Below are 11,895 nucleotides of genomic sequence, written 5' to 3'. Positions count from 1 at the left end.
TCATGGGAAGCCACTTTGAAGATATCAATATGTAATACAACCACCATTGTTAATTCCCTACCACTTTGTTTGTAACTCTATTGTCTGTATTGTGCTTGTGATATGTTGTAAAATGTTGTATGTCTGTTAATGTTTCCCTCCTTTTATCTTTAAAATAAAAAAAAAAAGCTCCACAGATTAAAGAAACTACATGAAAACTGTAAGATAAAAGAAATGGCTTAATGTATATAAAAATTGTATAGGTGTCAAGATGACTGATTTAAGTTAAAGGAGCCTATGCTAGTAAATCAAGTGATTGGTATAAAGTATTTAAATAACTGGATCCAATATTAATGATTCCAGTGATGTAATATTTTTACATGGGTGCAGAATATTCCCATAAGATATTGCATGAATGACACTATATGTTCTTAAAGTTAATGCCTCTATTTCATAGTTTTAAAATGTTATAAAGGCAATTAGGTTCACTGAGTAACTTACATTTTGCTGTAAACCACAAATTATTTGCAAATGTATTTGCTATTAATCAGGTTAAAGTTACACCAAAAATATTAGCTATTGTCCTTTGGTCTTCTAAATATCAAAATATTGTCAAACCAAGTTTTGGTTTTCAGAATTATTAGATTTTTTTCTTATTCACTAGGAACTTTTCAGTCTACATCTTTATCTATTATGAAGTTCTGTGCAAGTATAATGAGCTCATTGCATTCTAGAGCAGTGATGGAATGAAAACCTATGAAAACACTGTCTTTCACAGACACTTGTGTAAATGCTCGTGCATTCTTAAAACCTGGAAACTTGCAGTGGGTTGTGGCTAAAAATAATCATGTCAACTTAAAGCATTCATGGGTCACAAGTGCTGTGACAGATGTGTAGCCAGCACATTACGGCTGCTTTACTTCTCAAATCGATTAACAATGTATTAGAAATATGTTCTTTGCTCAGATTGTTAGTTTTCCTTTGTTTTGGAGAAGATGATGGTACATGTGTAAGCTGGTGTGGGAAAGATTAAGAATATTCAAGGAAAATTTCTTGGAAAGAGTAAGTGGAAGTGAACTGACTTGAAAGGTGAAGGCAATTAGACTGAACGGCAGGTTGAATCCTGCCAGGAATAGTAACCACGGGGTGAGAGCTTTGGCAGTGCAGAGTTAAGGGCAGTTCGATGTCTCCCAACAAGTTGTGTCCTGAGGAGGATCCATTCCTTTCAAACTCAGTGAGTGTCAGTTAAATGTATGTTGGATTACCCCTGTAAATTATAGCTCAGAGAATAAAAATTACGGTTCAAGTTAGAGGGGAGGTTGTGCATTCAGGAGGGACCAAGAAATTACTGATACTCCTTTGACGATTCCCAGTTTCTTGATCTATGGCTTTGCATTAAAAGTAAGAGAAATATGAATAAAAAGTTGTATGAATAGATTTTTAATTACTTCCTCTTTTTTCTGATCAGAATAAAAATAATTCAAGGTCTGGCTCCCAGTTATCCTAGCTTAGGTAAGTACATTTTATTCTTTAAACCAAGAAAGTTTCCTGGCCTTATATTTACTTTGGGAATCTAACATTAACTTCTGTAAAATAATATAAAATAACAGAAAACTAATACACCTTTCTCTGGAGTCTTTTATATTATGTTTGATCACTGCTATTGCTTGAGAGTATCACTTCTTTGTAAACTGTATATCCCCTTCAGTGAGGCTATCTTTTAATGGTCTGTCTTTTTTCCCTGGATAACATGATAGAGTTCTATCTATTCTTAGAGTTCCCTTTAGGTTTGTGTAGTCTCGCTTTCTCTGTTGTTATAGCAGGCTTAAGTAATTGATGACAATCATGCACTGATGTTCACAGGGTAGCTTTAACTTCCTTTTAGAGTCTAGCACAATGATTTCTTCTAGGTAATTCATCACTTCTATTGTAGTTTTCCAGCTCATGCATGGTGCTCTGATAATGCTGCTTCACTGAATATTAAATGTGTGAGAGCAACTGATTTTATGCCTCAGCTGATTATGAAAAATTCAATTTTTGTGTAAGAATGATAATAGTGGAATAGAAGCAAATAATAGCCCTGACATCCATAAGCAAAATAAAGCAAAAGTGCAAGCAAGCCTTTGAGGGAAAGATAGCCCATGAAATAACGAATGGGGACATAGCAAGAAGCCCTACTAGTCAGGGGTACTCAAATTCTAAAGAAGTGATGGAGGTGCCATGAGGTCCCACATCTGGACTCCAATTTAGTGTGTTGGTAAAGCTAGGTAAAGATTTCAAGATTTTGTAAGATGCACTTAATAATTTTTAGACATTCTTAAATGATAAATAAGACAATAAAAATGAGATTGGATTCATGTAGGAGAATGTATTTTTTTCCCTAAGTCCTCACGGAAATAGAATTACAAGAATGTATTCTCTGCTACCAAATTGTGTTCCAAGTATGATAAAGACCGATCCAAGTGAACTGCTCAGATAATCCAGTGATGGTCATCTACAAGCAGATAGATGGTGTAACTCTTCCGACTGTTGCCCCTTTCCTGGGACACATACTTGAGTAACTATGTTTTGAGAATTCTTCTTCACAATTATATCATTCATTACAAGAACCACATCGAGAGTGCTTGGTTTGTGGGCTGTGGGTTGTACTAGAGGAATGCCCTGAGTTTACACACCAGCAGATGAAAGAGTAGCATAAGCGAGACTGGAAGAGTATAAAACTATTTAGAACTGTAATTTACACAGTCAACATTAGAAACAGTGATACCGAAACATCAAGTTCCTTCCAGTACCAGAATCTGTTAGCATTAGCAACAATAATAATAATGAACCAGAATCCTTAGCTGTATTTTTCAGTCAGTCTAAGAGGAGCCAGGCAGAAGATGCAAGCTATTTTTCCTAATTTTAGAATAGTAATGCAAGTATATAATCAAAAATTGGCGACTTCATCAAACTCACTTCAAGAGAAAGCTTGAGCTGAATGCTACATGAATATTCAGACAATAGCAACCTGTTTGAAATTGCTATTGGGTATAATTCCAAAATTTATGCATTTTATCATCTCCTGGGCATGAAGCCAAAGGCTAAAGGAGCAGAACATGAAAAAGTTGAACCTGAATTATGTTCCAAACCCTGTTGAGTTTAATTTTACTTACAAAGCAGAATGTTAGTTTGCCACTTAAATTTGCTTCTTCTAGTCCTGAAAAATACCTGGTTTATTGTTATCAGCCTCTAAATTGTGCTATTCATTTGGAAAGCTCCAATTTTAAAAACATCATTCTAAATTACTAGGCAAGTGCACACAATAAATAGACATAATCTCAGATAGACCAGATCAAGGGAAAAAGCCATTTCCTATAAATTTGACTGTGGTGTAGAGTTTGCAGTTCTGTGAGCCTTATATCTTCAGAGGACACAAAGGAAAATTTTTAGCTAACTGGAATGGAAAGTAGGCAAGGATGACTGCCTTAAAAACTTTGTGTTTTATAATAAGGAAATACAGTACACAATCTTGATACAAATTTGGATAAAAGATCAAACAGCTTTCGCAGCAGTCACAAACGCACAAAAAAGAATTAGATGCTACTCACTCAGATACATACTTCATTTAAAACATTTTACTTGAACCAATGATGAATGCATTACAAAATCATCAGTAAGCATTTGCTGAGAAGTACAGCTAAAACAAAGAGATGGAAGTGCTCACTATATGCCATATGTCTATTGCACAAGATTTTTATAACAATGCTTCGTTATAATTATAGCGGTAATACATTTCAAATGGATAAAAGATGAATTAATCTAAAATATAATTGCTAATTTTTTTTAACTTGTAAACACAGTATAAGGGGTCTGAGCATGCAAAATTCTTATCATTCCTAATGTAGAAGATCAAAACGGGAGAGACAGGAGGGAATCTGGTAATATTCTAATTCTTGATTTATATGACAGTTATATGATGTGTTGGTTTTATCACTATACATTTAGCTGTGTACCTGTACACAACTGATTTCAGAAAACACCGGTAGGTATACTATTATTTAATTTAAAGCTGAAAGAAGGAGGAGGAGGGAAGGGAGAATAAAAATGCAAATGAAGGAAGGATGGAGAAAGGAAAAAGGAAGGAAGGGAAGTGCATATTAGGATCCCCATTTCTCGTACTGGGGAATACTGTGCTAAAGGACATGGATGTTTTCGTTATTTGCTTAATTAAAATAAGGTGTAGCTTTGTAAAACTGAAGAATTTAGTGGTGTGATTCATCATTGACAACCATTTAACTGTCAATGTCTGTTTGGAATCTGTATGTTGACATTTTTAGCCTTTTAAAACATCCCTGTCACTTATCAATTGTAAATGTCACCATCATACACACACAGTTTTCTTGGTTTTGGTAGTTGGATTCAGAAGTTAGTGGAAGAAAAAAATGCCTGGAGTTACACTAGATTTGCACTTGAAAAACACACAAACACACCAATTTTATCTCTATAGTTCAAGAGTCTAAGTAACTCTCCTGTTTAGAGTTTCTGCTTGGTATTAAGTTGGCTTGTCACTTAGTGACCACTTAATACTACTAAAAGTGTTTTGCACCCTGAAGTTGGATTTGTTGATTTTGTCTGTTACTGAGAAACAGTTTTCCATGTAATTGTTCCAAAGGCAAAAAGTTAAGCAAAAAATGACATATACTGTAAAATTGAAAATAAAATGCACAGTACTGATGTGCTCAAAGTCCATGCATTTAAATTCCTTTGTATGATAATTTATGGTGATCATGTCTTCAGACTGCACTATTAGCATACTCACCCCTAACAAGAAGTTCTGCCTCATCTGACACACTGTCTGCTGTGGTCTGTACCCTGCAGCCATATCTCCCAGCATGCATCAGAAGGATGTTCCTGATCATTAAATCTGCAGAGGATGCTTGCTGAAAGAGGGATGAAGTGCCAGTTTAAAATGTTGCAAATCTGCCTAGTTCAAGGTGGCTTAAGGGGGAACTTTGCATATTTAGTCAAGGGCCCATTTTTGGCCTTACAATTTATAGGATAACAATTCAGATATCAAACACGCCCTATCTTAAGGAATACATGGAAGTTATGCTTTTCACAATCGCTAATAAAGAGTTTGAACATTTAGTATTGCATATAATGATTGAGCAGCTAAGATAGTCGAGAAATATTTAAATATACACAAACAAACTCTTATTTTTTAAATTATAGGAAAAATAATCGGTAAGCAAAAAAATGATTGCTTTGCTATTCAGAGAGAGGCCTATTTTTTGTGGCAAGAAAATTGTACTGAAAGGAATAGCAAGTTGTGGGAAATTAATTGAGAAGGTAGCTGTCAAAAGATTCTCTCTTGTCACTCTTGCTGAACGGTTCCTTTTGTAAGTACACCGTGGGCAACAGAGTAAGGAGACAGGGCTCAGGAGGAAGATTGCTGGTCCCAAGCCACGTGTATCTTTATTTAATAAAAGTTCCTTGCATAGCCACTGTCATCAGAGAGCAGGTCAGCCTAAATCTTTGTTAATGTGGTTATAAAACACAAAGGAGGCCAAAAACACCGGATTCTTCTAGGCAGCAAGAAGATTAAAACACCGTCAAAGAATACTGCATTTAAGGAGATCAATAAATACCAGGCAGGGTATCTTTTAGATGTTTTTGTTCACAGGATCAGTGATGAACAGTGATACTTTATTTTTTTTTTGGTTTTTCTCTGGTACTGGGAACCGAACTCACGACCTTGCGCTTGCCAGGCAGGCGCTTTTGCCGCTGAGCTAAATCCCCAGCCCCCAGTGATACTTTAAAATGACTGATACAAACCCTTAATTACTCACTTAGGACTTTTGTTGACTCTATTGGAAAAGAGATTTATTGGGATCATATAAAGATCCAGCACTTATCATAACTCAGGATGTATGTTTTTTTATAAGGATAAAGCAAAACTGCAACAAACCCTCACTTTCCATCTTACAGTCCAGCAACATTTGACTTGAGTGAGGGAAGATGTATGCAGCTTGACATGATATCTTCAAATTAATAAAAACTTTTCTCCAACAGTACCTGAGCATATGAAAATGTGTTCAGTGAATGTCATCATCATCCCAGATTAGGTAGCTTTTGGGTTTCAATGGAATGAAAGCGAATTACCTTAAAAAATAAAGTGTTCTTAAAAGCCAGGGTCCTGATAATTATTTAAGAATATTATTGTGAATATTCGTATTGTGAATATTCTTATGTAATATTGTGAATATTATTTATGAAAATTATGAAAACAAATTTAACTTCTGGAAATCCTTTGAAATTTTTTTGTTTTTTCCTAGTATCATAGAAAGGATGTTAAATCATAGTGAGATTTTTACCAAACAGCATTCTTTTCATTTGATTAATCTATTATATGTTATGTTAAGACCCCTGCTTGCTGGTATTCAATTATTTACCCTTCCTGTTAGTCTTATGATAAGAACTTCAGAGGTCAAAGAAGTTTTTTCTCATGAGATAATTGTTGAGACATGGTCCAGTTTAGTCATTTACAAGGAAATGCTTCATGGTGAGAGTGCATTAAAATGTCATAACAATTATTTCATGGAATGTGATCTTTGTCCAGTGAATGTCATACACTGCTAATTGCCTTAGGATACATTGTTACTCTCAAATTCTAAAACAAAATCATCTCATTTTCACCAGACTACGTTCTCTCTTTCAAATCTGTAAAGAAAATTTTGATCTTTTTATGGAGCAGAAAAGCAAACTGTACACAGAATCAGTTTCAAATCATGGCGCCTACATATTTATCACAGTGTGTAGTGTGGGCTCACCTTCCCTACTCCTTCCAGGTTCCTGGGGAGCTCATTTAAAGGGGTGCTCACTTAAATTAATCAGGAACCACTGTGCACATTAATGAGACCCACTTGTAATAGGAAAGATCAGGAAAGGTCACAGAAAATTAGGGAGGATTTGACTTTTTCAATAACTATGTCTGAATAAAAGACTGCCTGCTTTTTTTCTGTTTTGCTGTAGCCTTTTGCTTATTTTTGATAAGTACCACACACCATATTGGTAGCAAGTTGACAAAAGAAAATGTACTGATTATAAATCACTATTCAAGGTCATGTTTAAAAATTATTTTGTAAAATTACATTCCTACAATGAAATAATTGACTTGTCATTTCACCAACTTTTTCCTCCCTGGTAATTTGTTTCTTTTTGTCCTGAAAAAGAGTCCTCAAACCTTTTTCTTTCTCTGGAATTACATTGAAAGTGATACTTAATGGGATGAAGGGATTTAGTTAAAAATCACATAAAAGCCCAAAGAATTCAGGTGGGCAAGGAACAAATGATCTTTCGTTTGCTGTCCTTTAACTTAGTTCCTGCAATTAATAGTGTGCAGTGCTATCTAAACTGGCAAAAGCACCATCCTCATCTATGAGGAGTAAAACTACAACCTTTTGCATACCTGCCCATTAAAAGACTATTTGAGGAGTTAAAAATCATCTACTTTTGAGCCTGTCCTTTCCCTGTGGATTATATCTGCATCATATTTTTCAAAGCCTAAACAGAGAAGATTAAAAGTACCAGAAATGGTTTGTGAACCTAAACCTAAATTACCCTTTCAGTAGATTTACTGTTCTTTCAAGAGAAGTAATGAGAAGAATTCATGTGGGAGCCCATTACCCTTAATCTCAGCCCACAGCGTGCAGCTCCAGAGAGAGAACCACGGCAATTTAGCGCACTTTTAATGAAATGGTTACTTACAGCAGATACTTGGTTTCTTAAGCCTAGACCTCATTTCTCCTTTTTATCTCTTAGGTTTAGTCTTTCTTTTCTTGTTTACTTTGACACTCACTTTATTTTCGCTTTTTTCTATCCCTGCTTTCTTTGCCTTTATGAATAAACCCTGTTACCTGTTGCTTCAAATACACATCCCCCAGGTGGGCGTCCATCCCACCTGGTGGGAGTAAACCATGCTGTTAAATGAATATTTGCTTCCTAAGAGAGAGGCTGTGAGAACAGCAACATGTCTGTGTCACTCATCGACATTTCCTGGGCACATAACCTCATTAGAACAGCTGCTAGATTATCTTGACTTTTATTTACAATTTTGAACAGGAAAATGCTGTCTTTCCACCCAAATCTTCTTCTTTAGCAGCATTTCTTTTGACTATGTCCTGCTCATCCACCATAACCTGCCAGTTCCATTCCCAACAACTGGAATCTCATTTTTCTTTGCTGTTCAGTGTCTGCTGGTTCTCACTGCCTTTAGGAAAAGGTCCAGTTTCTTTATTTTGACATACAAGGTTCTTAAAGCGTCATTCTACCTCCTGCAAATGAATCTTAGGCATTCTCTGACCTCAGCCTCATAGCTGCCTGTCCTTGGCAATTCCTCCCATGACTGTGTTCTGCACAGCTCTTTGTTCTGTTGCACAGGTTCTTTCTCTTGTCTTTGACTGCAGACATTCAGGCACAGCTCAGGTGCCACTGTGTTGGTCACGACTTCCTGGACTCCTCCTTGCCTTCCTTAGATGTGCCCCTGTTGTGTTGAATGTCACCTGGCTCATGTCTCTGAAGTGGCACTCGCTGAGAAGGGGTCCTGCTTGGTCCAGTATGAATATTCCCAGAGCCAAGCCAGAAAGCAGTGCAGCTGATGATCATTAACGAAGCTAATGCATGTGTGAACAGCGTCCTCCCTTTGTGGCTGACAATACCTCTTCCCACCCTCCTATCATTTCCACAAAGAAACGAAGGAAAAATAGAGACTACATAGGAAGACAGTGGAAGAAAGCACTTAAAGCACAGACGCACAGAATCTACACAGGGGACAGTACAGAACCGGGCGAGTCCTTGTGCTACCAATTATTAAATGTTGAACTTGGGAAAATTGCTCTACCGTTCAGAGTTTTTCTGAGAGTTTCAATGTGATAATGAGACTAAAGCCCATAGCAGAGTGTATGATACACAGGAAGTGTTTGAAAAATGTTATCTGTTAAAGGGCACTACAATTGCACTCTTAACCAAGAGGAATATTTCCTCAATCGGTATTCATTGTCTCAACAAACTGGACATCAATGTGTTCCATAGTTACAGTAATTTTCTTACCTGGGTTTTTTTGTTTGTTTGTTTGTTTGTTTGTTTTCCAGTACCAGGAATCAAACTCATGACCTTGCGCTTGCCAGGCAGGTGCTGTGACACTGAGCTATATCCCCAGCCCTCCAGTAATTTTTTGATAAGTAGTTAGCTTTATTTTTGATATAAATATTCCCCATTTCCTTGCTCTTTTTTATAGAATGGTAGACTTAGAATTAGATGAACTGAAAGTCTAGCCTTGTCTCATGGCCTTCTACATAGTCCTGAGACCATGGAGAAGTCACTTTATTGGGATAATAACACCTGCACTATCTCTCTCATGGAATATGGTGGGAAATTTACTGAGATAAATTATTAGTACTTCAAACATGTGACATTTTTAAAGCATGTGATAGCAGAAAGTGGTACACACAGTAAACACTCTAAGATGCTTGGTAAAAGAACAATTTGAAAATGAGATAACTTTTCATAAGTAGTAAACTCATGTGGAATGACACAGTCTGAAGGCTTCTGGGAATGGCAGTTTCTTTCCCCCAGTTAGGGTTATTTCACCTTTGAACAACCTCATACAGGACAGTTCCAGCATGCCCAAACATAGCTATAAATCCTATGAGATGTAATTTTTAAAATCTTACCTAATGTAAAAACAGAGTACTACTGTGAGATGTAGATTATTAGATATGATTAATGTTATTGACATAAAATTTTAGTGAAACTTTTTTCTCAGAAACAATATATACAAAGATCTTTTCTTAAACTCATACAGTAGGGTTCCGATTAACGATGGTTAATGATGGTATGGGTTGTAACATCGTTTTTAGAAAATAGATATTGATTAGCATGCATGTGTGATAGACATTTTCTGATACAGAGACAATAATCGCTATTTGTGAAAAAATAGGCAAAATACTGGCAAAAATTATGGCTAATATGGTGAAGTATTAAATGTATTCAACAGTGAATTCAAGACTCAGAATGGGTAGATATCACTCTAACATCCCCTTACCGGGATTTTGATGTTTAACTTTCAACACCTATTCTAATGATGGGTTTTTAAGTACTAAGAAGTACGCAGACAAAGTTTTACTTGGTGACCTCGCTTACAGTAGAGAAGCAAATTGAGAGCTAATTGATGAATTTAGGGTGACAAGATGTACAAAATAGACCACTTAGGAGTGCAGTCATGGAATCATGAATTCATAGAACTAGGTTATTTCATTGGTTAAAACGAACATTAGGCATTAGCAAGCCATTCAAACTAAAAATACATGGGACTAATTACAATGAAATTTTAATGGAATTAATTTAAAAATGAAACCATTAAGTTTTACTTACATTCTAGATGACGACACTGGGTACACGAGGAACACTGAGTGAATGATAACTTACCACATGTGTCACACAGCACTCTGTCTTTCCCAAGAAGACACGCAGACAGAGGGAGTGCGGCACTCTCCATTAAGTGTAGAATTAAGTGGTGTGTTTGTGTTCTGTGTCTCAAAAGATGTCTCATCTGAGCATATGGCTATTGACTGTTCTCCCAAGTGTGAGATACATGGTAAATCTTTAAGATGAATGTAAAAGCCCATGCAAAAAGACTTTACCACTACAGTGTCACTTCTTTCTTATTCTAGTGCTTTTGACTTAAAAGAATGATGGAATAAAGTAACACAATTAATCAAGTTGGTAGATTTTTCTTTGTGGGGGGGACTTACTCATGGTTTTATTCTTTCTGTTAGCAAAGTTTTGTATGACTAAGAATTTTTGACTTGTCCTCCTATTACTGCCTACTCAGTATGTTAATAATTTAACAGATATTCATTGAATTCCTCTCTGCTGTGCAAAGGTCTGCACTCAAAGATTGTCCATTATAACCCAGCTTTGGTAGAGAAACACAGGAAGAAATATGGAACAGCTTTCTATGACCTGAATAAGGACTGTGGGGAGACAGAGTAAAGGGGTTCTGTTATTGCATAGTGTTACACTCAGACGAAGTCCAGAGAAATATATTTCTTCCTGTGCATCTCATATACATTTAACAATCATTCCATAAGCATTAGCTCCTAATCTTATACTTTTAATAGTATCTTTCTTGCTGGAAGTTCATATCTTTGTTAGTCTGTCTTTGCTTCTCATGTTTGCCCGTGATGTGCCATCGTTAGGTGAGTCCTCCTGTAAAAGTGACCGTATTCACCTCCTCAAAACATCTTCACTGGTTCCTTATCCCTTCCAAGGTGGTTGCATTGTCTACTCTTGCATTTGAGCCTAGATTCAACCTATCTCGTCTTTTAGTATACTAGAAAATGTATTCTCTGCCTCTTTTTCTAAGAAGTTCCCTACCAACCTGCCAAAGTCCCCCAATTTATCTCAGATGTTAAGACTTTAAGTCTGATTTATTTCAGAAAGCCTCACTGACCACAGGGAATACTTATTATAGAGTAATTTGTAGGGCACATTGCAAAATAAAAATGCAGGGCCCTTTGTTAAACATGGAGAATTTCAACACGACACCTAAGCGTTACCTTGCCCACCACCTCTTCTCATTCAGGGACTCGGTGTAAACACACAGGTTGCATGGCCAGAGGTCATGCTGACCAACCAACCCATATTTGTGATACCTATAGAGCACTTATGCCTAGTTTACAAAATGTGGTTTGTTGAGATAAAAATTGAGTTGACATCCTTGTTTTTAATTATAAAACGCTTGCCCTTTCCTTTTAATGTTTAACTTTTTTCATACTCTTTTTTGGACTTGAATTCTTTTTCCTAATCCATGCTGACATGAAATAAAGAATTAAATTACATATTCCTCAGTGTTAGGTTAGAAAAAATACAGTG

General features: G+C 36.2%; 1 protein-coding gene and 1 long non-coding RNA gene across 2 annotated transcripts in view; one reads left to right on the top strand and one right to left on the bottom strand.

Annotated features, from left to right (window-relative positions):
* Cntn5 (contactin 5) overlaps window positions 1-11,895 on the bottom strand; it is a 1,017,390-nt gene that overhangs the window by 92,881 nt on the left and 912,614 nt on the right. The window contains exon 17 of the mRNA XM_005377960.1: window positions 4,781-4,901. Within this exon, the coding sequence (XP_005378017.1) occupies window positions 4,781-4,901 (121 nt within the window). The remainder of the gene's footprint in view (window positions 1-4,780; window positions 4,902-11,895) is intronic.
* Window positions 1,444-11,895, top strand: part of LOC102006226 — a 41,284-nt gene continuing 30,832 nt past the window's right edge. Inside the window, exon 1 of the long non-coding RNA XR_259969.1 lies at window positions 1,444-1,491. This is a non-coding gene — a long non-coding RNA (uncharacterized LOC102006226). The remainder of the gene's footprint in view (window positions 1,492-11,895) is intronic.

The sequence above is a fragment of the Chinchilla lanigera genome, unplaced genomic scaffold (assembly GCF_000276665.1).
Source record: "Chinchilla lanigera isolate Chin_1 unplaced genomic scaffold, ChiLan1.0 scaffold00011, whole genome shotgun sequence".
Classification (NCBI taxonomy): domain Eukaryota; kingdom Metazoa; phylum Chordata; class Mammalia; order Rodentia; family Chinchillidae; genus Chinchilla; species Chinchilla lanigera.
Note: the sequence above shows the minus strand (reverse complement) of the source record. Positions and strands in the feature narration are given on the sequence as shown.